Source organism: Tachysurus vachellii, chromosome 12 (assembly GCF_030014155.1).
Source record: "Tachysurus vachellii isolate PV-2020 chromosome 12, HZAU_Pvac_v1, whole genome shotgun sequence".
NCBI classification, from domain to species: Eukaryota; Metazoa; Chordata; class Actinopteri; order Siluriformes; family Bagridae; genus Tachysurus; species Tachysurus vachellii.
In genome coordinates this window covers 10,607,636-10,634,520 of record NC_083471.1, presented here as the reverse complement: position 1 = coordinate 10,634,520, position 26,885 = coordinate 10,607,636, and the positions used below count along the sequence as shown (strand labels likewise).

General features: G+C 34.4%; 6 protein-coding genes across 6 annotated transcripts; all 6 read right to left on the bottom strand.

The window, feature by feature from the left end:
• Positions 1-238: 238 nt before the first annotated feature.
• Positions 239-1,710, bottom strand: LOC132854710 (uncharacterized). Its single transcript, XM_060883287.1, has 2 exons — positions 1,606-1,710; positions 239-1,116 (listed from the first exon to the last, which is right to left on the bottom strand). The coding sequence occupies exon 2, from the start codon at positions 1,094-1,096 to the stop codon at positions 629-631; it is 468 nt and encodes a 155-aa protein (XP_060739270.1). The 5' UTR covers positions 1,097-1,116; positions 1,606-1,710; the 3' UTR covers positions 239-628.
• Positions 1,711-3,914: 2,204 nt separating this feature from the next.
• On the bottom strand, positions 3,915-5,869 carry LOC132855296 (uncharacterized). The gene is made up of 2 exons (XM_060884155.1): positions 5,725-5,869; positions 3,915-5,055 (listed from the first exon to the last, which is right to left on the bottom strand). Exon 2 carries the CDS (start codon positions 5,033-5,035, stop codon positions 4,562-4,564), a length of 474 nt encoding a protein of 157 aa, XP_060740138.1. The 5' UTR covers positions 5,036-5,055; positions 5,725-5,869; the 3' UTR covers positions 3,915-4,561.
• A 2,180-nt stretch (positions 5,870-8,049) lies between these two features.
• Positions 8,050-12,334, bottom strand: LOC132855033 (glutamyl-tRNA(Gln) amidotransferase subunit C, mitochondrial-like). The gene is made up of 4 exons (XM_060883746.1): positions 12,281-12,334; positions 9,231-9,400; positions 8,829-8,932; positions 8,050-8,297 (listed from the first exon to the last, which is right to left on the bottom strand). The coding sequence occupies exons 1-4, from the start codon at positions 12,332-12,334 to the stop codon at positions 8,236-8,238; spliced, it is 390 nt and encodes a 129-aa protein (XP_060739729.1). The 3' UTR covers positions 8,050-8,235.
• Positions 12,335-13,194: 860 nt separating this feature from the next.
• On the bottom strand, positions 13,195-14,113 carry LOC132854721 (uncharacterized). The gene has a single exon (XM_060883301.1). The coding sequence runs from the start codon at positions 13,901-13,903 to the stop codon at positions 13,436-13,438; it is 468 nt and encodes a 155-aa protein (XP_060739284.1). The 5' UTR covers positions 13,904-14,113; the 3' UTR covers positions 13,195-13,435.
• A 2,932-nt stretch (positions 14,114-17,045) lies between these two features.
• LOC132854526 (uncharacterized) lies at positions 17,046-18,915 on the bottom strand. Its single transcript, XM_060882998.1, has 2 exons — positions 18,761-18,915; positions 17,046-18,076 (listed from the first exon to the last, which is right to left on the bottom strand). Exon 2 carries the CDS (start codon positions 18,054-18,056, stop codon positions 17,583-17,585), a length of 474 nt encoding a protein of 157 aa, XP_060738981.1. The 5' UTR covers positions 18,057-18,076; positions 18,761-18,915; the 3' UTR covers positions 17,046-17,582.
• Positions 18,916-23,728: 4,813 nt separating this feature from the next.
• LOC132854528 (uncharacterized) lies at positions 23,729-25,280 on the bottom strand. Its single transcript, XM_060883000.1, has 2 exons — positions 25,164-25,280; positions 23,729-24,671 (listed from the first exon to the last, which is right to left on the bottom strand). Exon 2 carries the CDS (start codon positions 24,649-24,651, stop codon positions 24,184-24,186), a length of 468 nt encoding a protein of 155 aa, XP_060738983.1. The 5' UTR covers positions 24,652-24,671; positions 25,164-25,280; the 3' UTR covers positions 23,729-24,183.
• Positions 25,281-26,885: the final 1,605 nt, after the last annotated feature.

Here is a 26,885-nt window from a genome sequence, read left to right as displayed (position 1 = left end):
ATATTTATTTTATTCATCATTATTACAAGAAACAAGTAACTGTGTCTTTATGTGCTGACCAAGAAAAAAATAATAATAAGATCTTCTATAAATTGTGTACATTCCTAAATGTTCAATAAAACTTCTTTCATTAATCACAAAATCTCATTATGGAGACATGTATATATGAGTGTTATCATTATTTTTATTTGAATTTATCAGTAAGAAAATGCACCGAAAATTAAGAGTACAATATTTAAGTTACACCATTTTCCATTAAAATCAAAAGTATGTTTTGGTCTTATTACTAAACAACAAGGTAGATTATTATGTATATTATAAAGATGGTTATACATGTGTCATTAAATAATAAATAACAACAATAAATAAATCAATAAATAAATTTGACCATTAAGATCATTTTCTAAGTGTGTGTCTAAAGTATCTGCAGAAGTGTGTCAGGAAGGAGAAGTAAATAGGTTTCTAGATGTGATTACTTGGGGGTTAAATATGAGAATTAGCTGATTGTAACTGAATCAGTCATGCAACATACACAGTACTTTTACTATTATTATTTTCATTATTATTTTAATATTTTGTTCTGTGGTGTTAAATAGGACAAAAATGATGTCTACGTATTTTTGTCTCATCAGCCTCCACGCAGACGGAGGGTCATATAAATGGTACTTTCTGGACCAATGCCATAATCCTGCAGTTTCCTGCCACACTGGAGCTGTTGGCCATTGTAGATCAGCCGCTGCTGGTCCACTGGTGTTCGCTCTTTCTGGTAGATATTCGTCATCAACTGATCAACGGTCTCTTCATCAGTGATGTCGTACGTCCTCATCTGTCCCTTCTCATTCTTCACAAACACCTGAAATGGCACGGGGCTTGTGGAGATCAGGAGCATCACAGTGGATCCTGAAATCAGACTGTATTGGCTCATGGTCATCTGGTCATTGTCCAGGATCTGACCACTGAGGGCTGAAAGCTTCAGGCGTGAGGCTCTTGCCCCAAAGTGAGGGGCAATATGCTGCTTCAGTTCACCAATGGTGGTACTTGGCAGCACATTCACAAGCTGCGTTGTTCCACTTATGTCTTTGATGATGAGTTCCATTGTTTTCCCCTATTGATGACCTGTGTGTAAAATAAAATTTATTCTAATATTCTACTTGACATATCATCAATAAGCCAAAAATTTAGTTTCATGATCTTTTTACTGAAGCTATGAGACAAATGTAAATAACAAGTAATGGAAGATTATTAGCACTGTTTAGCATTGCACAAATAGTTCTATATTTTTATGTATGCAATTAAAATAATAATAATTATTGTGATGTTAAGCTAAATATTTACTTTTTATTAGATTAGAATTAGATTTATCAACATTAAACAGAAGAAACAGAACACACTCCAAGCATCTATACAACCTATAAAATAACTATTTTGTTCTATAAAACCATTAATTAATAATACATTATTATTGAACACAAAAATAAAGGTCAGTCAGCTGTATTTTACTTTGCATTAATGACTTTAAATTTGTCTAGAAAATACATATTTAATATTTTTAGAATTTCTATTTATTTTTTCAAGTACACATTAAAGAAATTAAGAATAACATACCTTTGAGTAAACGATGCACTTATCTGTGCTCAGTATCCTTTTTTTCCCAGAACCAAACCCACTGAGGCTCATTTCCAAGAACCACAATCTAATAGCAGGCATTAGATCCACAGCCACGCCCCTTATCTACAGGTTAACCAATGGGAGATATAGATGAGCTAGCAGAATGACATTAGGCCCCGCCCCTTCGGTTAGGATTTGTTTTCAGCTTCATAGTGACTTTCTGTTTCCATTCAGCATCCTTATGTAAGTAAAACCTTTGAAAATAAAAAAAAAAAACTCTTGAAAGTTTCCTGTGCTTTAGTGCAGGAATTAAAAGTTTCAGTTTAGGGGAAAATTAATGATTTATAATTGGAATGACGTGAGTAAAGTGAAGGCTCGGGGAAAGTCAGCTAATCTCCTCGTGTCACACCTTCTGGAATGTTCCTCATATATAAATATACTATACACATATGTATATACTGGTGATTTTTTTTTTCAGATATTTATATATTTAGTTTAATACGTGTTGCTTGACTAATATTACTAGTATTACTTGGTGTTCTGAAGTTATCTGACAATTTCAGTTATTTTTATGGGGTGGTTTGTTTTGTTTTTTGTTTTTTTACCTCAGAATGATTTCAGGCTGCTCCCTTTTGTTACAGATATCGATTTTGTCTATTGATATTATTCAAAACGTGTGTTAAACTCCTTTAACCAGGACCTAAATACCTTATTTTATTCAGATGGTTTATTTATACTCCCACATCCCAGGCTCAGTTTCCATTTCAGAGAAATCCATTATAACTGGGATTTTATGAAGAAAGGGAATCTCCATGGTGCTCGTGATGATCATCATAGTGGATCCTGAACTCAGACCTCATTCTTGTACTATCTTCTGCTCATGATCCAGCTGTAGGTTTCATCCACTGGTAATAGAAAGCTTCAGCTGTGAAGGTTTTGCTTTAAAAATCGGGGCAGTTTGTTGCTTGTGTTCACCAGTTGTGGCATTTGGATTCACGTTCATGTCCACGTTTTCCCACTCGGGACATTGATGATGAGCTTCATCATATCCACTTCTTAATGACCTGTGTTTTCAATTTTGAAATGTTGAAATGTATTTAATTTTGTACTGAAATTCCAAGGACAATAAAAGCTTAACGTAATGCTAACTATATGCATAAATCATCACAATATATTTTTATGAGCCAGAAACAATGTTGTTTTAAATGGTGTGTTTTTGGTGGTGATCCTGAGGTCTAATATATACCGCTATAACAACATTTTAACGTAAGTTTCATAAACTATGTCAGAGCAAACAAATAGGATGTTTTTATAATGTTAAGCCTGCATGTCTATTGGTTCTTTCCTACGTCAACATTTTGGAGACAATTCTCATCAAAGCAACAACAGCAGGCAATAGCAGGTAGCTTAGCAACTAGCAAGTCAGCTAACATAAGTCATAAGTCAAATGATAAAGATTATCTGCTCAAAACAGTGATTAGTGTGGTCAGTGTTATAGATTTAACCAAGTACGGTGTGTGTATATTAACTGATCTAAAGCCAACACTGCTATAAACTCATTTAACTTTAAACTCTTCACAGTGTGAGCAGCCAAGATGACGACTTCACTCTGTAAACAGGAAATGCACTGGCAGTTGAGAAGACTACCCCAAGTTTTCAGTTGATAATGCAAGTTTAGTTTTTTGTTTCAGTTGTAGGCAGGAAAATTACATGTTGCAACTTCAAGGTTGGCTCCTGGTTTATTTAGTGTGAGGCAAAGCTTTTTGTTCATATAAAACAATACATTTATTGTTAATGTAATGTGTTAATATAGCCACAAAAATTGTTGAGACGTGTTAATGTTTGCTCATATAGACCAAGATAAACATGTAGCTGTGTACTATATTTTAATAAAAACACCACTATGAATATTTACTGTTGTTAAAATTCAATTCAGCTTGATTTATTTTATTTTTATTTGTATTACAGAAATTCAGATGTAGGTTTAAGTTTCAAAATTTCTGAGATTTCTGTGTGTTAAACCTTTGGTGATTAATCTTTTACTCACTAGGAGACATTGGTATGTCTTATTATTCTGTACTTACTGTTAGTTTCATGTCACTGAGTAATAAACCTGGACTTTATAAGGTTTCTGGATAAAAAAATAAAGTATATGTAAACTAATATAAGAGTGTAACTAGTTATAATTATAATGGAACATATTGTTATAATATCTAATATAATAATCAGCTTATTAACATTAGTATTCTAATTTTATAACTAATATTGTGTCACTCCCAGATCTTTACAAAAAAAATCAAGGCAAAGAAATTCAGCCATTTTAATAAATATTTGTATTTAAATATAAATTAATTGTAATATAAATTAATAATTTACTTATAAGACCCATAACAAAATAAACTATCACAGTTACTTTAATCTTTTATAGTATTACAACAAAGTATTAACAATTTAAAATCAGTTATTTTATCACATTTTACTGTAATCTTTTAACAGCTGACGTGTACACAGATAGCAATTACACACACACAGACACACACACAGACACACACACACACACACACACACATATACATACATACATACATACATATAAACACATATATATATATATATATATATATATATATATATATATATATATATATATATATATATATATATATATATATATATTACATTATTCTTAAATTATTTCTACTATGTGCTAATTAATCATTCTAAAAGCAAAAATGCAACTGTTGAAGCAAGCAAATGTAATACAATTGTATGAATATTGGAAAGTTTTGGATACTGGAATAGGAAAGAATACTGCAGAAAATGACTCAAAAAAACAAAAAAAGGAGAATCAATTGAGTGCAATTAGAAATTAACAGACATTACAGAAGAATCACATTAAATGTAATTTTTTAGACTAAAATGAGTTCCATCAGCCTCAAGTGTTTCTGTCCCATCAGCCTCCACGCAGACGGAGGGTCATATGAATGGTGCTTCCAGAAACAATGCCGTAATCCTGCAGCCTCCTGCCAGAGTTGAGCTGTTGACCGTTGTATATCAGCCGCTGCTGGTCCTCTGGTACTTCTTCTTTTTGGCGTACCTTTTTCATCAACTGATCAACCGTTTCATCATCAGTGATGTCATATGTCTTCGTCTGTCCCTTCTCATTCTTCACAAACACCTGAAGCGGCACGGGAGAATTGGAGATCAGCAGCATCACTGTGACCCCTGAACTCAGACCATAATGGCTCACAGTCCTCTGGTCATTGTCCAGCTGCACGACACACCCATTGGTGACAGAAAGCCTCAGCCGTAAAGGACTTGCATTAAAGATTTGGGCGACTTTTTGCTTGAGTGCACCAATTGTGTCACCTGGATTCACTTGCACGGTCTTTGTTTCCCCGCTCAGGACTTTGATGATGAGCTCCATAATATCCTCTTCTTAATGACCTTTGCAAAAATTTAAAAAATAAAATCAGATTAGTGTCATTTAAGAAACTTTTTGCACTTAAGTTATAAGGCTAATGGAAGCTTATGAGCACCAATCATATGATTATAACACTAACCACGTGAATTAATTACCACATCCCCAACTATATAAATTTGAAATTAGTGTATTTTGAACATGGAAGTAATGAAACATGGAACTAGATCAATCAAGTCAAGTGACTGTGGATGTAAAATGTCTGCCAGCAGAGTTTACAGCTATGTCATGTACATTTGGGGCTGGAACCCGGATGGTACTCTCAAGTGTACACTTTTTATCACCTTTAGTGTGAAAGTTGATGTGGCTCTAAAAGATAATTACACTAAATGATGTACCATAAATATGTTATGATGCATTAAATCTATATTTCTACGTGGAGTTTTATATAAAATCAGAAGATAACCACATCACACAGTGATAAGGAAAGCTACAGTTACTGAAAAGGAACAAAAGACACTTTTGATATTAATGGAGGTTATAACCTTCTATTACATTTTTTACCTTCAGCTCACCAAACATTCCTTCATATTTTATCACTGATCATTTGCCATCATAATAAGTTTATTCAGCTGCTGTCATTGTGAAGCACGCATATTATAAAAGTACATTATTTGAAAGCAAGTTAAACTTACCTCCTTTACAGGTGATGTATTTGTCCTCAAATGTCTTTTTCTCTTTACGTCCTCGAGCATCAGATACAAACCCAGACAACGCCCCCTGCAGCTGACCGCGGGTCCTAATATAGTCTAACAGACACGCCCATTATCAGCATGACGACCAATGGGAGATGAGCGAGTGCTCATGTCTCTAACCAATAGAGAAGAGGCACAGCCCGCCCTCCGTTAGGTTTTGCTTTCCGAGGTTTAATGCCGATTCTCACTTTCGATTTCCGGACATCATCAGAGGCAGAAACATAAACAAACCACTTTCTGTTGTTCATTAACTGGACGTTTCTTTGTACCTCAGACTGAACTAAATGACACGATAATAAATGCTATTTTCACTAATTCTGTACACAAAAAGGCATTAAAATGGTTTTAATCTTTGTTCTTGAATATAATAAAAGTTATCCACTTTTTGTTTACAGCAACAACAACAACAACAACAACAACAATAATGATAATAATAATAATAATAATTATTATTATTATTATTATTATTATTATTATAGCAATAACAATAATAATAATAACAATAATAACAATAATAATACCCAGCCCTGAATCATATAGTTGTGTGTTAGTGAACTAACTATATTTAAATGAAAACATCACCTATATCTGGATACATGTGTTTTTTATTATTTATATATTTTTACATAAATATAGAATATAAATATATAAATAATAAATAATATAAACATAGAATCAAGGGGAAGGTGTACAGGACAGTGGTGAGACCGGCCATGCTGTATGGTTTAGAGACAGTGTCACTGAAGAAGAGACAGGAGTCGGAGCTAGAGGTAGCCGAACTGAAGATGTTGAGGTTCTCTTTGGGAGTGACAAGATTGGACAGGATTAGGAATGAGTACATCAGAGGGACATCCCATGTTGGACGTTTGGGGGACAAAGTTAGGGAGGCAAGATTAAGATGGTTTGGACATGTTCAGAGGAGGGAGAGTGAGTATATTGGTAGGAGAATGTTGGACATGGAGCTGCCAGGCAGGAGGCAAAGAGGAAGGCCAAAGAGGAGGTATATGGATGTAATTAATGAGGATTTGAAGCTAGTGGGTGCAAGTGTTGAGGATGCAGAAGACAGGGATAGGTGGAGAGAGATGATTCGCTGTGGCGACCCCTGAAGGGAAAAGCCGAAAGAAGAAGAAGATATATTTTTACATATATATTATGTACATTATATACACATATATTGTTTGTTTTAACAATCAACATTTCTAGAAAGCAGCTGTTCAGAAATCTGGATGTAGATTTAGTTCCCTAATGAACATTCTAGAGACAACAGTGTTGAGATGATAAAGTCCCTGAGATGATGCATGTGTTGAAAGTGTTCAGCATGAGCAGGCTGTGATTAAGAGTGCTGAGATGAGCACAGGACTGTCTTTAATTTCTTTATTCTTCATTTGTCTTTAGAGAAGCAGCAGCAACTCTGAGCTACAAATGTGTCCTAGTGACAATATTCCAGTGAAGAAATGAGAATATAAAGACATGATGAAAATGACGACCATGTGGTAAGAAAGATCTGAATACATGAAAACCTGACCCCTAGTAGCACTTCATCTGTTCATATCTAGAGATATATACTTAGAAGCACGGTTACAAAGACAGTGACAGTAGTAAACATGCTGGCTTCATCGTTTTTGGCATCATGCTGACCTATTCTTTAACACAATCTTCATTGTTTTACTCATTTATTGTCAGGTAATCTTTCACAGATGTCTCAGTTCATATTTCTGCTTAACAAAACTGCCTAAAGGTCAGAGAATTATTTCTGGTAACTATGAGGACATAATGTGCTCTGGGGTATGAATTTCAGGAAAAGAAAAGGAAAGGCTCTATGGCTGGAATAAAAAGGTGACTTTTTATGTAATTTCCTTCATTATCTTTATTGATTATTATTATTATTATTATTATGTCTTTTTTGAAGGGGGGCACGGTGGCTTAGTGGTTAGCACGTTCGCCTCACACCTCCAGGGTCGGGGTTCGATTCCCTCCTCCACCTTGTGTGTGTGGAGTTTGCATGTTCTCCCCGTGCCTCGGGGGTTTTTTCCGTGTACTCCGGTTTCCTTCCCCCTTGATTGGCATCTCTGGAAAATTGTCCCTAGTGTGTGATTGCGTGAGTGAATGTGTGTGTGTGTGTGTGCGCCCTGCAATGGGTTGGCACTCCGTCCAGGGTGCATCCTGCCTTGATGCCCAATGACGCCTGAGATAGGCACAGGCTCCCTGTGACCCGAAGTAGTTCGGATAAGCGGTAGAAAATGAATGAATGTCTTTTTTGACATAAATCTGTGCTAAGAAGGTCATTTACAATTAAACCCCAGTGATCAACTCTACATCCACCCTGAACCTGACCTGGATACAGCAATCACTAAAACTTAATCAGTGATCATGTGTGTTAATGTATAGAGCAGTGAGTTTAAGTAGGAACATGTTTATTGGAACAGTTTGTCTCATTGGATATTTTTTATCTCAGAGCTCTGAGTGCTTCAGCATGGTGGTTCGCTCCTCTCTCTTCGGAAGAGGGATGTTTCCTATGGGAGAAGAAAGGAAAGTGTTTGTTTTGAATTATTACTTCCAGCAGCACAGTTGGTTTCTGCTTTGTGTATTTTACAGGTGTGCTGGAGAAAGGAAAGTGAAATTAGGTCTAAAGGTAATGGTGACGTAAAGGGGAATTCCAGTTTAAACGATCCATGCAACACATTCCTGAGCTGGGATTGTTGTTGTTGCACAATGGAGAAGGTGCCAGTAGGTGGCTTCAGAAAGGAAATCAAAACACAACACCAGGAAATAAAGGATCTGTTTCATTTGTCCAGAAATTCCAAGATTACCTCAAGATTGTCAGCACTTAAATAATTAAGATTTAACTTACAATTTTCACCTCTTTGTATTTGGATATTTTATCATCATCTTGTTTATAACTCCTAAATCTTTCCAGACTTTTTCTGATATTTCTCTTTGCTAAGCACATAAAGCTCTGATGTGAGATAAATAATTTTAGCATAAGAGAACATAGGGCTTGAAAATGACCTGTGTGTTTGTGTGTTTGAGTTTAGTTTGCTGACCTGGAGGTGCTACAAAATATTCCTCCTCTGTGATTCTGGAGAGTCGAAGAAGTTCCTCTGCGCCGTTTCCCTCAGTCACTGTGTTTTTTCTCAGATACAAAGCTCTAAGACACAAAGACAAACTCTCTTGGATCTGTGCCTTATCATACTTATTGCAAAATAATACTATAATAATAATAATTACAACAAATTTTCATTTATTTAAAAGATACTGATATTAAGCCATGACATAAATCTGAATCAATGTGACTTTCCAAGAAAATCTCTTTTACTGACACACACCTTTTTAAATTTGTTGTTATTGTTGGTGCCTGAAAAAGTGTGCTTCAATATATTTGATTAAGAATATAACACACACACACACACACACACACACACACACACACACACACACACGCACACCTGTCCTCTAGAACAGAATCCATTGGTTCCACACCGTCCGTGCCAACAACATGGAGCTGATCAGCAAAGCGAATGGCTTTCTCCAGACACTCAACACCTTCATGGCTGCCAAAGTCTACAAGAGCAAGTCTCTCCAACTTATCCACAAGGTCCAGAGAGACTTTAGTAGGCTGTAGAACAAAACAGGAAAAAATAACTTTACAAAAAGTGCCATGACAAAAATCATGTTACCTGAAGATATTTCTATTATATGTGAAACAATATACAAAATGTTATATCTACAATATCAATGATATCTAGATAAACAGGGATGGATTTTTAAATTTTTTTAGATACATATCAAGTATCTAGAGATACAATTTAAATTTCCTTCAGTTATTATAGTTTATTTAGGCTTTTATCTTGGGTAAAAGAAGGATGAAAAACTATGAAGGATATGAAGCCATTCAAACCGTTATCACAGTAAGAGCGTGGGTGGAGTAGCTCTACAGTAGAGTAGAAAGTATTCAAAATATTATATTGATATTTGATACTCTAAACTCTAAAGTGATCCATGCAACACATTCCTGAGCTGGGACTGTTGTTGTTGCACAATGGAGAAGGTGCCAGTAGGTGGCTTCAGAAAGGAAATCAAAAACAACACCAGAAAATAAAGGATCTGTTTCATTTGTCCAGAAATTCCAAGATTCCCTTTAATTAAGTCAGCACTTAAATAATTAGGATTTAACTTACAATTTTCAACTCTTTGTATTTGGATATTTTATTATCATCTTGTTTATAACTCCTAAATGTTTCCAGACTTTTTCTGATATTTCTCTTTGCTAAGCACATAAAGCTCTGATGTGAGATAAATAATTTTAGCATAAGAGACCATATGGCTTGAAAATGACCTGTGTGTGTTTTTGTGTGTGTGTGTTTGTGTGTTTGACTTTATTTGCTGACCTGGAGGTGCTACAAAATATTCCTCCTCTGTGATACTGGAGAGTCAAAGAAGTTCCTCTGCGCAGTTTCCCTCAGTCACTGTGCTTTTTGTCAGATACAAAGCTCTAAGACACAAAGACAAACTCTCTTGGATCTAAAAATAATAACAACAAATTGTCATTTATTTAAAAGATACTGATATTAAGCCATGGCATAAATCTAATTGTTTGTTGTTATTGTTGGTGCCTGAAAAAGTGTGCTTCAATATATTTGATTAAGAAAATAACAGACACACACGTACTGTTGGATGGAGGCCTCTACAGTAGAGTAGAAAGTATTCAAAATATTATATTGATATTTGATACTCTAAACTCTAAGTATCAGACAGATGAAAAGAAATGCTCTAAAGCACAGAAGACTTCAGAAATAATGACAGTGCAGTAAACAGTGATAAGCTAAAGGTAATCAGGCTACAACACCTAGTAGAGGTTCAGGTTATTTATAAGATTGATATACTTCTTTTGGTTATTTATCTTTTTCTTAGGACCAAAAGACTAGCAGGTAACGCAAAAGATTCTCCTAAACCTGTGTTCTTATTAAAATCAAGTCAGTCTATTGTTAATTCTGTGTTCGAAAGCACAGAATGATCCTGGAGAAACGTTGTCTCTGTGTACTGCAACAGGTTGAAATGACAATAAAAGCTTCTTGACTTGACTTGACTTGAACAGTGTTTGGTTTTGGGATTGAGCTTGTTCTGACATTTATCTTAGAATCTGGATTGAAAGTCTGTACTTTCTCACACAGGTGAGCAATTTTTTATCTACTTTTAGGAGATTTTAATATTTAACATAAAACAGACACAGGGATACATTTAATAGATTTGATTACTTCTGCATACAAAAGTTTTGTTTCCTATTGGACAATTTACATGTTCTATTTAACCTACAGGGTAGTGTGTTGAATTGTACTAATGGCTTTATTCAGTATAAGAGTTGTTTTTTATACACTTCTTATCTTAATAGAATTCAGTGAACCATAAACTATTTTAAGATTTAGCTTTATGTTCTACAAAGTTAAAAGTAAAAGTACTGAGATAAGATCAAAAAACTTAATGTAATAAACTCAGTGTAAGTGTAAATGCAGCTGCTGAATTCAGTTAATAGAGATTTTGTGATAATACATTCAATTTTGATGTTTTCTAAATATTATATGATGTTCTATTGATATTCTGTGGTTACTAAAAACCCTATTAAAAATGTATCCATATTGTGTTGGTTTCATCAGTAAAACAGTTTGAGTTGTTTGTTGATTGTTTAGATTCTCCTAACTGAGAGTGATGTCACACCACATTAAACCCCACTGGACTCCAAAAATCCAAAAAATCTAAACTAACCCAACCACATAGAAGATAGATGACATGAATCTGCATGTTGTACATATGGATTTCATCTTAATCCACATACTGATATGTTTTAGGAGGAAAAATAAAGCCAGTGTATCTGTACATTAGCGCTAGCTGAATTTCTGCTGCCCTCCTGTTTTAAAATGTCAAATTCAGCACTTTTTCTGGATCTCTGATGCCTTGAGCTGAACGTCAGAGACACACAAGACACAAATATTTAAACATTCTCTTTTTAAAATACAGTAAATAATGACTGAAATGACTAAAGACAAAAAGAAAAATGTAGGTGGCTATAAAATCATTTTATTATTGCCTTGAAAATCATCTGTACAGTGAATTACTGTTTTTGGTCATGATGGTGTTTATACAGTAGGAACATTTGAGTCAGTAATCAGTCAGTAATCAGTGCCATTGATCTGCTGATCAACAATCATGTAGTGAAGGTTGTGAAGAGATCTTTATCCATTACACATCATGAGATGATTCTTGAGCTTCAGCTGGTTATAAATCATTTGTTTACTTGCACTCAGGTGTGGATTCACTTTTTTCTGTCACTACATTTTGTTCTGTGCAGTTTTGTTGAGTAAAAATCTTGTCTACATGTCATGTGAATAATTGTATAAATTGTTTAAAACTGAAAAATGTTTAACTTGTTTAAAACGTATTTCTCCCACTGCACATGACACAACCAGCACAAACATTAAAGCTCTCACACACTGCATTTTACTGCGGTTTCAAGACACAGACTGTACTGTAGTGATGGATTCAGGACAACTGGCATGTTTTTGGAGAACAAAAGTATCTGGTACATTCAATATGTGGAATAACCTTGATTTTTAATAATAATAATAATAATAATAATAATAATAATAATAATAATAATAATAATAATAATAATAATAATAAATGTGTAGTTAAGCGGCACAGATCTGGGGGTACTTGCTAAATTACATTTGTGTGGAAATTTCTGCTCTATTTTACACCAAAACACTCACTCAAGTTTACAACTGTAGCTGACAAACAATTGTAAGAGTCTTTTAGTGTCCAGCAGATGTCAGTGTGTGTGTGTGTGTGTGTGTGTGTGTGTGTGTGTGTGTGTGTGTGTGTGTGTGTGTGTGTGTGTGTGTTTGTGTGTGTGTGTTTGTGTGTGTGTGTCAGAGAGAAAGAGAGAGAGAGATAGAGAGAGAAAGAGAGATGAAAGCACAATATTTCTGATAAATTTCCTGATTTTATGTCATTTGTGATGTCATATTTATATTTATTTTATTCATCATTATTACAAGAAACAAGTAACTGTGTCTTTATGTGCTGACCAAGAAAAAAATAATAATAAGATCTTCTATAAATTGTGTACATTCCTAAATGTTCAATAAAACTTCTTTCATTAATCACAAAATCTCATTATGGAGTCATGTATATATGAGTGTTATCATTATTTTTATTTGAATTTATCAGTAAGAAAATGCACCGAAAAGTAAGAGTACAATATTTAAGTTACACCATTTTCCATTAAAATCAAAAGTATGTTTTGGTCTTATTACTAAACAACAAGGTAGATTATTATGTTTATTATAAAGATGGTTATACATGTGTCATTAAATAATAAATAACAACAATAAATAAATCAATAAATAAATTTGACCATTAAGATCATTTTCTAAGTGTGTGTCTAAAGTGTCTGCAGAAGTGTGTCAGGAAGGACAAGTAAATAGGTTTCTAGATGTGATTACTTGGGGGTTAAATATGAGAATTAGCTGATTGTAACTGAATCAGTCATACAACATACACAGTACTTTTACTATTATTATTTTCATTATTATTTTAATATTTTGTTCTGTGGTGTTAAATAGGACAAAAATGATGTCTACGTATTTTTGTCTCATCAGCCTCCACGCAGACGGAGGGTCATATAAATGGTACTTTCTGGACCAATGCCATAATCCTGCAGTTTCCTGCCACACTGGAGCTGTTGGCCATTGTAGATCAGCCGCTGCTGGTCCACTGGTGTTCGCTCTTTCTGGTAGATATTCGTCATCAACTGATCAACGGTCTCTTCATCAGTGATGTCGTACGTCCTCATCTGTCCCTTCTCATTCTTCACAAACACCTGAAATGGCACGGGGCTTGTGGAGATCAGGAGCATCACAGTGGATCCTGAAATCAGACTGTATTGGCTCATGGTCATCTGGTCATTGTCCAGGATCTGACCACTGAGGGCTGAAAGCTTCAGGCGTGAGGCTCTTGCCCCAAAGTGAGGGGCAATATGCTGCTTCAGTTCACCAATGGTGGTACTTGGCAGCACATTCACAAGCTGCGTTGTTCCACTTATGTCTTTGATGATGAGCTCCATTGTTTTCCCCTATTGATGACCTGTGTGTAAAATAAAATTTATTCTAATATTCTACTTGACATATCATCAATAAGCCAGAAATATAGTTTCATGATCTTTTTACTGAAGCTATGAGACAAATGTAAATAACAAGTAATGGAAGATTATTAGCACTGTTTAGCATTGCACAAATAGTTCTATATTTTTATGTATGCATTTAAAATAATAATAATTATTGTGATGTTAAGCTAAATATTTACTTTTTATTAGATTAGAATTAGATTTATCAACATTAAAAAGAAGAAACAGAACACACTCTAAGCATCTATACAACCTATAAAATAACTATTTTGTTCTATAAAACCATTAATTAATAATACATTATTATTGAACACAAAAATAAAGGTCAGTCAGCTGTATTTTACTTTGCATTAATGACTGTTTAAATTTGTCTAAAAAATACATATTTAACATTTTTAGAATTTCTATTTATTTTTTCAAGTACACATTAAAGAAATTAAGAATAACATACCTTTGAGTAAAAGATGCACTTATCTGTGCTCAGTATCTTTTTTCCCAGAACCAAACCCAACATACTGTATGGCTCATTTCCATTAACCACAATCTAATAGCAGGCGTCAGATCCACAGCCACGCCCCTTATCTACAGGTTAACCAATGGGAGATATAGATGAGCTAGCAGAATGAAATTAGGCCCCGCCCCTTCGGTTAGGATTTGTTTTCAGCTTCATAGTCACTTTCTGTTTCCATTCAGCATCCTTATGTAAGTAAAACCTTTGAAAATAAAAAAAATAAAAACTCTGGAAAGTTTCCTGTGCTTTAGTGCAGGAATTAAAAGTTTCAGTTTAGGGGAAAATTAATGAATTATAATTGGAATGACGTGAGTAAAGTGAAGGCTCGGGGAAAGTCAGCTAATCTCCTCGTGCCACACCTTCTGGAATGTTCCTCATATATAAATATACTATACACATATGTATATACTGGTGATTTTTTTTCAGATATTTATATATATTTAGTTTAGTACGTGTTGCTTGACTAATATTACTAGTATTACTTGGTGTTCTGAAGTTATCTGACAATTTCAGATGTTTTTATGGGGTGGTTTGTTTTGGGTTTTTTTTTACCTCAGAATGATTTCAGGCTGCTCCCTTTTGTTACAGATATCGATTTTGTCTATTGATATTATTCAAAACGTGTATTAAACTCCTTTGACCAGGACCTAAATTTCATTCAGATGGTTTATTTATACTCTGACATCCCAGGCTCAGTTTCCATTTCAGAGAAATCCATTATAACTGGGGAAAGGGAATCTCCATGGTGCTCGTGATGATCATCACAGTGGATCCTGAACTCAGACCTCATTCTTGTACTATCTTCTGCTCATGATCCAGCTGTAGGTTTCATCCACTGGTAATAGAAAGCTTCAGCTGTGAAGGTTTTGCTTTAAAAATTGGGGCAGTTTGTTGCTTGTGTTCACCAGTTGTGGCATTTGGATTCACGTTCATGTCCACGTTTTCCCACTCGGGACATTGATGATGAGCTTCATCATATCCACTACTTAATGACCTGTGTTTTCAATTTTGAAATGTTGAAATGTATTTTGTACTGAAATTCCAAGGACAATAAAAGCTTAACGTAATGCTAACAATATGCATAAATCATTCATTCATCTACCGCTTATCCGAACTACCTCGGGTCACGGGGAGCCTGTGCCTATCTCAGGCGTCATTGGGCATCAAGGCAGGATACACCCTGGACGGAGTGCCAACCCATCGCAGGGCACACACACTCTCATTCACTTACACACTACGGACAATTTTCCAGAGATGCCAATCAACCTACCATGCATGTCTTTGGACCGGGGGATGAAACCCCCGAGGCACGGGGAGAACATGCAAACTGCACACATACAAGGCGGAGGCGGGAATTGAACCCCCAACCATGGAGGTGTGAGGTGAACGTGCTAACCACTAAGCCACCGTGCCCCCTCTGCATAAATCATCACAATATATTTTTATGAGACAGAAACAATGTTGTTTTAAATGGTGTGTTTTTGGTGGTGATCCTGAGGTGTAATATATACTGCTATAACAACATTTTAACGTAAGTTTCATAAACTATGTCAGAGCAAACGAATAGGATGTTTTTATAATGTTAAGCCTGCATGTCTTTTGGTTCTTTCCTACGTCAACATTTTGGAGACAATTCTCATCAAAGCAACAACAGCAGGCAATAGCAGGTAGCTTAGCAACTAGCAAGTCAGCTAACATAAGTCATAAGTCAAATGATAAAGATTATCTGCTCAAAACAGTGATTAGTGTGGTCAGTGTTATAGATTTAACCAAGTACGGTGTGTGTATATTAACTGATCTAAAGCTAACACTGCTATGAACTCATTTAACTTTAAACTCTTCACAGTGTGAGCAGCCAAGATGACGACTTCACTCTGTAAACAGGAAATGCACTGGCAGTTGAGAAGACTACCCCAAGTTTTCAGTTGATAATGCAAGTTTAGTTTTTTGTTTCAGTTGTAGGCAGGAAAATTACATGTTGCAACTTCAAGGTTGGCTCCTGGTTTATTTAGTGTGAGGCAAAGCTTTTTGTTCATATAAAACAATACATTTATTGTTAATGTAATGTGTTAATATAGCCACAAAAATTGTTGAGACATGTTAATGTTTGCTCATATAAACCAAGATAAACATGTAGCTGTGTACTATATTTTAATAAAAACACCACTATGAATATTTAATGGTGTTAAAATTTAATTCAGCTTGATTTATTTTATTTTTATTTGTATTACAGAAATTCAGATGTAGGTTTAAGTTTCAAAATTTCTGAGATTTCTGTGTGTTAAACCTTTGGTGATTAATCTTTTACTCACTAGGAGACATTGGTATGTCTTATTATTCTGTACTTACTGTTAGTTTCATGTCACTGAGTAATAAACCTGGACTTTAGAAGGTTTCTGGATAAAAAAATAAAGTATATGTAAACTAATATAAGAGTGTAACTAGTTATAATTATAATGGAACATATTGTTATAATATATAATATAATAATCAGCTTATTAACATTAGTATTCTAATTTTATAACTAATATTGTGTCACTCCCAGATCTTTACAAAAAAAATCAAGGCAAAGAAATTCAGCCATTTTAATAAATATTTGTATTTAAATATAAATAAATTGAATTTACTTATAAGACCCATAACAAAATAAACTATCACAGTTACTTTAATCTTTTATAGTATTACAACAAAGTATTAACAATTTAAAATCAGTTATTTTATCACATTTTACTGTAATCTTTTAACAGCTGACGTGTACCCAGATAGCAATTACACACACACACACACACACACACACACACACACACACACACACACACACACACATATATTACATTATTCTTAAATTATTTCTACTATGTGTTAATTAATCATTCTAAAAGCAAAAATGCAACTGTTGAAGCAAGCAAATGTAATACAATTTTATGAATATTGGAAGGTTTTGGATACTGGAATAGGAAAGAATACTGCAGAAAATGACTCAAAAAACAAAAAAAAGGAAAATCAATTGAGTGCAATTAGAAATTAACAGACATTACAGAAGAATCACATTAAATGTAATTTTTTAGACTAAAATGAGTCCCATCAGCCTCAAGTGTTTCTGTCCCATCAGCCTCCACGCAGACGGAGGGTCATATGAATGGTGCTTCCAGAAACAATGCCGTAATCCTGCAGCCTCCTGCCAGAGTTGAGCTGTTGACCGCCGTATATCAGCCGCTGCTGGTCCTCTGGTACTCCTTCTTTCTGGCGTACCTTTTTCATCAACTGATCAACCGTTTCATCGTCAGTGATGTCATATGTCTTCGTCTGTCCCTTCTCATTCTTCACAAACACCTGAAGCGGCACGGGAGAATTGGAGATCAGCAGCATCACTGTGACCCCTGAACTCAGACCATAATGGCTCACAGTCCTCTGGTCATTGTCCAGCTGCACGACACACCCATTGGTGACAGAAAGCCTCAGCCGTGAAGGTCTTGCATTAAAGATTTGGGCGACTTTTTGCTTGAGTGCACCAATTGTGTCACCTGGATTCACTTGCACGGTCTTTGTTTCCCCACTCAGGACTTTGATGATGAGCTCCATAATATCCTCTTCTTAATGACCTTTGCAAAAATTAAAAAAAAAAAAAATCAGATTATTGTCATTTAAGAAACTTTTTGCACTTAAGTTATAAGGCTAATGGACGCTTATGAGCACCAATCATATGATTATAACACTAACCACGTGAATTAATTACCACATCCCCAACTATATAAATTTGAAATTAGTGTATTTTGAACATGGAAGTAATGAAACATGTAACTAAATCAATCAAGTCAAGTGACTGGATGTAAAATGTCTGCCAGCAGAGTTTACAGCTATATCATGTACGTTTGGGGCTGGAACCCGGATGGTACTCTCAAGTGTACACTTTTTATCACCTTTCTTGTGAAAGTTGATGTGGCTCTAAAAGATAATTACACTAAATGATGTACCATAAATATGTTATGATGCATTAAATCTATATTTCTACGTGGAGTTTTATATAAAATCAGAAGATAACCACATCACACAGTGATAAGGAAAGCTACAGTTACTGAAAAGGAATAAAAGACACTTTTGATATTAATGGTGGTTATAACCTTCTATTACATTTTTTACCTTCAGCTCACCAAACATTCAGAAAACGTTTTCCTTCATATTTTATCACTGATCATTTGCCATCATAATAGGTTTATTCAGCTGCTCTCATTGTGAAGCACGCATATTATTTAAAAGTACATTATTTGAAAGCAAGTTAAACTTACCTCCTTTACAGGTGATGTATTTGTCCTCAAATGTCTTTTTCTCTTTACGTCCTCGAGCATCAGATACAAACCCAGACAACGCCCCCTGCAGCTGACCGCGGGTCCTAATATAGTCTAACAGACACGCCCATTATCAGCATGACCACCAATGGGAGATGAGCGAGTGCTCATGTCTCTAACCAATAGAAGAGGAGCACAGCCCGCCCTCCGTTAGGTTTTGCTTTCCGAGGTTTAATGCAGTTTCTCACTTTCGATTTCCGGACATCATCAGAGGCAGAAACATAAACAAACCACTTTCTGTTGTTCATTAACTGGACGTTTCTTTGTACCTCAGACTGAACTAAACGAGACGATAATAAATGCTATTTTCACTATTTCTGTACACAAAAAGGCATTAAAATGGTTTTAATCTTAGTTTTTGAATATAATAAAAGTTATCCACTTTTTGTTTACAGCAACAACAACAACAACAACAACAACAACAACAATAATAATAATAATAATAATAATAATAATAACAACAATAATAATACCCAGCCCTGCATAGACATCATTAAAAAGTGAATCATATAGATGTGTGATAGTGTACTAATTATATTTAAATGAAAACATCACTAATATCTGAATACATGTGTTTTTTTATTATTTATATTTTTTTACATACATATTATGTACATTATATACACGTATTGTTTGTTTTAACAATCAACATTTCTAGAAAGCAGCTGTTCAGAAATCTGGGTGTAGATTTAGTTCCCTAATGAACAATCTAGAGACAACAGTGTTGAGATGATAAAGTCCCTGAGATGATGAATGTGTTGAAAGTGTTCAGCATGAGCAGGCTGTTATTAAGAGTGCTGAGATGAGCACAGGACTGTCTTTAATTTCTTTATTCGTTAATTGTCTTTAGAGAAGCAGCAGCAACTCTGAGCTACAAATGTGTCCTAGTGACAATATTCCAGTGAAGAAATGAGAATTTAAAGTCATGATGAAAATGAGGACCATGTGGTAAGAAAGATCTGAATACATGAAAACCTGACCCCTAGTAGCACTTCATCTGTTCATATCTAGAGATATTTACTTACAAGCAGGGTTACAAAGACAGTGACTGTAGTAAACATGCTGGCTTCATAGCTTTTGGCATCACGCTGACCTATTCTTAAAAACAATCACTGTTTTATTCATTTATTGTCAGATAATCGTTCACAGATGTGTCAGTTCATATTTCTGCTTAACAAAACTGCCTAAAGGTCAGAAAATTATTTCTGGTAACTATGAGATTAATGAATAGTTACTGCATAGTCATAATTATTATTAAATTAAACTTTAGATGGTTCAATTGGAAAATATTAATCAGAAGTCAACTAGGACATAATGTGCTCTGGAGTATGAATTTCAGGAAAAGAAAAGGAAAGGCTCTATGGCTGGAATAAAAAGGCGACATTTTATTATGTAATTTCCTTCATTATCTTTTTTGTTTTTCATTATTATTATTATTATGTTGTTTTTTTTTTACATAAATCTATGCTAAGAAGGTCATTTACAATTAAACCCCAGTGATCAACTCCACATCCACCCTGAACTTGACCTGTATACAGCACTAAAACAATCAGTGATCATGTGGGAAGTGATCATGTGTCTTCTTCGGAAGAGGGATGTTTCCTATGGGAGAAGAAAGGAAAGTGTTTGTTTTGAATTATTACTGCCAGCAGCACAGTTGGTTTCTGCTTTGTGTATTTTACAGGTGTGCTGGAGAAAGGAAAGTAAAATTAGGTCTAAAGGTAACGGTGACGTAAAGGGGAATTCCAGTTTAAACGATCCATGCAACACATTCCTGAGCTGGGACTGTTGTTGTTGCACAATGGAGAAGGTGCCAGTAGGTGGCCTCAGAAAGGAAATCAAAAACAACACCAGAAAATAAAGGATCTGTTTCATTTGTCCAGAAATTCCAAGATTCCCTTTAAGTCAGCACTTAAATAATTAAGATTTAACTTACAATTTTCACCTCTTTGTATTTATATATTTTATCATCACCTTGTTTATAACTCCTAAATCTTTCCAGACTTTCTGATATTTCTCTTTGCTAAGCACATAAAGCTCTGATGTGAGATAAATAATTTTAGCATAAGAGACCATATGGCTTGAAAATGACCTGTGTGTGTTTTTGTGTGTGTGTGTGTTTGTGTGTTTGACTTTAGTTTGCTGACCTGAAGGTGCTACAAAATATTCCTCCTCTGTGATACTGGAGAGTCAAAGAAGTTCCTCTGCGCAGTTTCCCTCAGTCACTGTGTTTTTTCTCAGATACAAAGCTCTAAGACACAAAGACAAACTCTCTTGGATCTAATACTAATAACAACAAATTGTCATTTATTTAAAAGATACTGATATTAAGCCATGGCATAAATCTAATTGTTTGTTGTTATTGTTGGTGCCTGAAAAAGTGTGCTTCAATATATTTGATTAAGAAAATAACAGACACACACGTACTGTTGGATGGAGGCCTCTACAGTAGAGTAGAAAGTATTCAAAATATTATATTGATATTTGATACTCTAAACTCTAAGTATCAGACAGATGAAAAGAAACGCTCTAAAGCACAGAAGACTTCAGAAATAATGACAGTGCAGTAAACAGTGATAAGCTAAAGGTAATCAGGCTACAACACCTAGTAGAGGTTCAGGTTATTTATAAGATTGATATACTTCTTTTGGTTATTTATCTTTTTCTTAGGACCAAAAGACTAGCAGGTAACGCAAAAGATTCTCCTAAACCTGTGTTCTTATTAAAATCAAGTCAGTCTATTGTTAATTCTGTGTTCGAAAGCACAGAATGATCCTGGAGAAACGTTGTCTCTGTGTACTGCAACAGGTTGAAATGACAATAAAAGCTTCTTGACTTGACTTGACTTGAACAGTGTTTGGTTTTGGGATTGAGCTTGTTCTGACATTTATCTTAGAATCTGGATTGAAAGTCTACTTTCTCACACAGGTGAGCAATTTTTTATCTACTTTTAGGAGATTTTAATATTTAACATAAAACAGACACAGGGATACATTTAATAGATTTGATTACTTCTGCATACAAAAGTTTTCTTTCCTATTGGACAATTTACATGTTCTATTTAACCTACAGGGTAGTGTGTTGAATTGTACTAATGACTTTATTCAGTATAAGAGTTGTTTTTTATACACTTCTTATCTTAATAGAATTCAGTGAACCATAAACTATTTTAAGATCTTTACATAAAAAACCTAGAGGAGGGTGTAATAGACATTAATTTAGCTTTATGTTCTACAAAGTTAAAAGTAAAAGTACTGAGATAAGATCAAAAAACTTAATGTAATAAACTCAGTGTAAGTGTAAATGCAGCTGCTGAATTCAGTTAGAGATTTTGTGATGATACATTCAATTTTGATGTTTTCTAAACATTATATGATGTTCTATTGATATTCTGTGGTTACTAAAAACCCTATTAAAAAATGTATCCATATTGTGTTGGTTTCATCAGTAAAACAGTTTGAGTTGTTTGTTTAGATTCTCCTAACTGAGAGTGATGTCACACCACATTAAACCCCACTGGACTCCAAAAATCCAAAAAATCTAAACTAACCCAACCACATAGAAGATAGATGACATGAATCTGCATGTTGTACATATGGACTTCATCTTAATCCACATACTGACATGTTTTAGGAGGAAAAATAAAGCCAGTGCATCTGTACATTAGCGCTAGCTGAATTTCTGCTGCCCTCCTGTTTTAAAATGTCAAATTCAGCACTTTTTCTGGATCTCTGATGCCTTGAGCTGAACGTCAGAGACACACAAGACACAAATATTTAAACATTCTCTTTTTAAAATACAGTAAATAATGACTGAAATGACTAAAGACAAAAAGAAAAATGTAGGTGGCTATAAAATCATTTTATTATTGCCTTGAAAATCATCTGTACAGTGAATTACTGTTTTTGGTCATGATGGTGTTTATACAGTAGGAACATTTGAGTCAGTAATCAGTCAGTAATCAGTGCCATTGATCTGCTGATCAACAATCATGTAGTGAAGGTTGTGAAGAGATCTTTATCCATTTGTTTACTTGCACTCAGGTGTGGATTCCCTTTTTTCTGTCACTACATTTTGTTCTGTGCAGTTTTGTTGAGTAAAAATCTTGTCTACATGTCATGTGAATAATTGTATAAATTGTTTAAAACTGAAAAATGTTTAACTTGTTTAAAACGTATTTCTCCCACTGCACATGACACAACCAGCACAAACATTAAAGCTCTCACACACTGCATTTTACTGCGGTTTCAAGACACAGACTGTACTGTAGTGATGGATTCAGGACAACTGGCATGTTTTTGGAGAACAAAAGTATCTGGTACATTCAATATGTGGAATAACCTTGATTTTTAATAATAATAATAATAATAATAATAATAATAATAATAATAATAATAAATGTGTAGTTAAGCGGCACAGATCTGGGTAATGTACTTGCTAAATTACATTTGTGTGGAAATTTCTGCTCTATTTTACACCAAAACACTCACTCAAGTTTACAACTGTAGCTGACAAACAATTGTAAGTCTTTTAGTGTCCAGCAGATGTCAGTGTGTGTGTGTGTGTGTGTGTGTGTGTGTGTGTGTGTGTGTGTGTGTGTGTGTGTGTGTGTTTGTGTGTGTGTGTTTGTGTGTGTGTCAGAGAGAAAGAGAGAGAGATAGAGAGAGAAAGAGAGATGAAAGCACAATATTTCTGATCAATTTCCTGATTTTATGTCATTTGTGATGTCATATTTATATTTATTTTATTCATCATTATTACAAGAAACAAGTAACTGTGTCTTTATGTGCTGACCAAGAAAAAAATATTAATAAGATCTTCTATAAATTGTGTACATTCCTAAATGTTCAATAAAACTTCTTTCATTAATCACAAAATCTCATTATGGAGTCATGTATATATGAGTGTTATTATTATTTTTATTTGAATTTATCAGTAAGAAAATGCACCGAAAAGTAAGAGTACAATATTTAAGTTACACCATTTTCCATTAAAATCAAAAGTATGTTTTGGTCTTATTACTAAACAACAAGGTAGATTATTATGTATATATTAAAGATGGTTATACAGGTGTCATTAAATAATAAATAACAACAATAAATAAATCAATAAATAAATTTGACCATTAAGATCATTTTCTAAGTGTGTGTCTAAAGTGTCTGCAGAAGTGTGTCAGGAAGGAGAAGTAAATAGGTTTCTAGATGTGATTACTTGGGGGTTAAATATGAGAATTAGCTGATTGTAACTGAATCAGTCATGCAACATACACAGTACTTTTACTATTATTATTTTCATTATTATTTTAATATTTTGTTCTGTGGTGTTAAATAGGACAAAAATGATGTCTACGTATTTTTGTCTCATCAGCCTCCACGCAGACGGAGGGTCATATAAATGGTACTTTCTTGACCAATGCCATAATCCTGCAGTTTCCTGCCACACTGGAGCTGTTGGCCATTGTAGATCAGCCGCTGCTGGTCCACTGGTGTTCGCTCTTTCTGGTAGATATTCGTCATCAACTGATCAACGGTCTCTTCATCAGTGATGTCGTACGTCCTCATCTGTCCCTTCTCATTCTTCACAAACACCTGAAATGGCACGGGGCTTGTGGAGATCAGGAGCATCACAGTGGATCCTGAAATCAGACTGTATTGGCTCATGGTCATCTGGTCATTGTCCAGGATCTGACCACTGAGGGCTGAAAGCTTCAGGCGTGAGGCTCTTGCCCCAAAGTGAGGGGCAATATGCTGCTTCAGTTCACCAGTGGTGGTACTTGGCAGCACATTTACAAGCTGCGTTGTTCCACTTATGTCTTTGATGATGAGCTCCATTGTTTTCCCCTATTGATGACCTGTGTGTAAAATAAAATTTATTCTAATATTCTACTTGACATATCATCAATAAGCCAGAAATATAGTTTCATGATCTTTTTACTGAAGCTATGAGACAAATGTAAATAACAAGTAATGGAAGATTATTAGCACTGTTTAGCATTGCACAAATAGTTCTATATTTTTATGTATGCATTTAAAATAATAATAATTATTGTGATGTTAAGCTAAATATTTACTTTTTATTAGATTAGAATTAGATTTATCAACATTAAAAAGAAGAAACAGAACACACTCCAAGCATCTATACAACCTATAAAATAACTATTTTGTTCTATAAAACCATTAATTAATAATACATTATTATTGAACACAAAAATAAAGGTCAGTCAGCTGTATTTTACTTTGCATTAATGACTGTTTAAATTTGTCTAAAAAAATACATATTTAACATTTTTAGAATTTCTATTTATTTTTTCAAGTACACATTAAAGAAATTAAGAATAACATACCTTTGAGTAAACGATGCACTTATCTGTGCTCAGTATCCTTTTTTTCCCAGAACCAAACCCAACATAGGCTCATTTCCATTAACCACAATCTAATAGCAGGCGTCAGATCCACAGCCACGCCCCTTCTCTACAGGTTAACCAATGGGAGATATAGATGAGCTAGCAGAATGAAATTAGGCCCCGCCCCTTCGGTTAGGATTTGTTTTCAGCTTCATAGTCACTTTCTGTTTCCATTCAGCATCCTTATGTAAGTAAAACATTTGAGAATAAAATAAAAAAAACTCTGGAAAGTTTCCTGAGCTTTAGTGCAGGAATTAAAAGTTTCAGTTTAGGGGAAAATTAATGAATTATAATTGGAATGACGTGAGTAAAGTGAAGGCTCGGGGAAAGTCAGCTAATCTCCTCGTGCCACACCTTCTGGAATGTTCCTCATATATAAATATACTATACACATATGTATATACTGGTGATTTTTTTTCAGATATTTATATATATTTAGTTTAGTACGTGTTGCTTGACTTATATTACTAGTATTACTTGGTGTTCTGAAGTTATCTGACAATTTCAGATGTTTTTATGGGGTGGTTTGTTTTGGGTTTATTTTTTACCTCAGAATGATTTCAGGCTGCTCCCTTTTGTTACAGATATCGATTTTGTCTATTGATATTATTCAAAACATGTATTAAACTCCTGTGACCAGGACCTAAATTTTATTCAGATGGTTTATTTATACTCTGACATCCCAGGCTCAGTTTCCAATTCAGAGAAATCCATTATAACTGGGACTTTATGAAGAAAGGGAATCTCCATGGTGCTCGTGATGATCATCATAGTGGATCCTGAACTCAGACCTCATTCTTGTACTATCTTCTGGTCATGATCCAGCTGTAGGTTTCATCCACTGGTAATAGAAAGCTTCAGCTGTGAAGGTTTTGCTTTAAAAATTGGGGCAGTTTGTTGCTTGTGTTCACCAGTTGTGACATTTGGATTCACGTTCATGTCCACGTTTTCCCACTCGGGACATTGATGATGAGCTTCATCATATCCACTACTTAATGACCTGTGTTTTCAATTTTGAAATGTTGAAATGTATTTAATTTTGTACTGAAATTCCAAGGACAATAAAAGCTTAACGTAATGCTAACAATATGCATTAATCATTCATTCATCTTCTAAAATGTTTTCATGAACACGGAACAGAGCGGACCCAAACGCAGGATAGCATAAATAAACAGGGTTTAATGACAAAACACAAAACAGGAACACAGACTCAAGACGGGACTAAACAGGACTAAGACCACAGTAGATGCCGCGCTGCACGAGGCAACACGGCACAGTTAAATACAAAAAAGGACAATGACACAATAAGGATCAGGTGTGATGACAGGGAGGAGCAGACGAAGGCGGGGCAGACACGTGACGAGAAACGTAAACAAACGTACGTGGCCAGAGTCCGGGCAGAGTCCTTACAAATGTATAATATAATTATATAATCTTATATTACATAAATATATGAGTTATAATCAGCTTATTAACATTACTATTCTAATTTTATAACTAATATTGTGTCACTTCCAGATCTTTACAAAAAAAAAATCAAGGCAAAGAAATTCAGCCATTTTAATAAATATTTGTATTTAAATAGAAATTAATTTAATTTAATTATAAGACCATGACAAAATAAACTATCACAGTTACTTTAATCTTTTATAGATTAAAGTA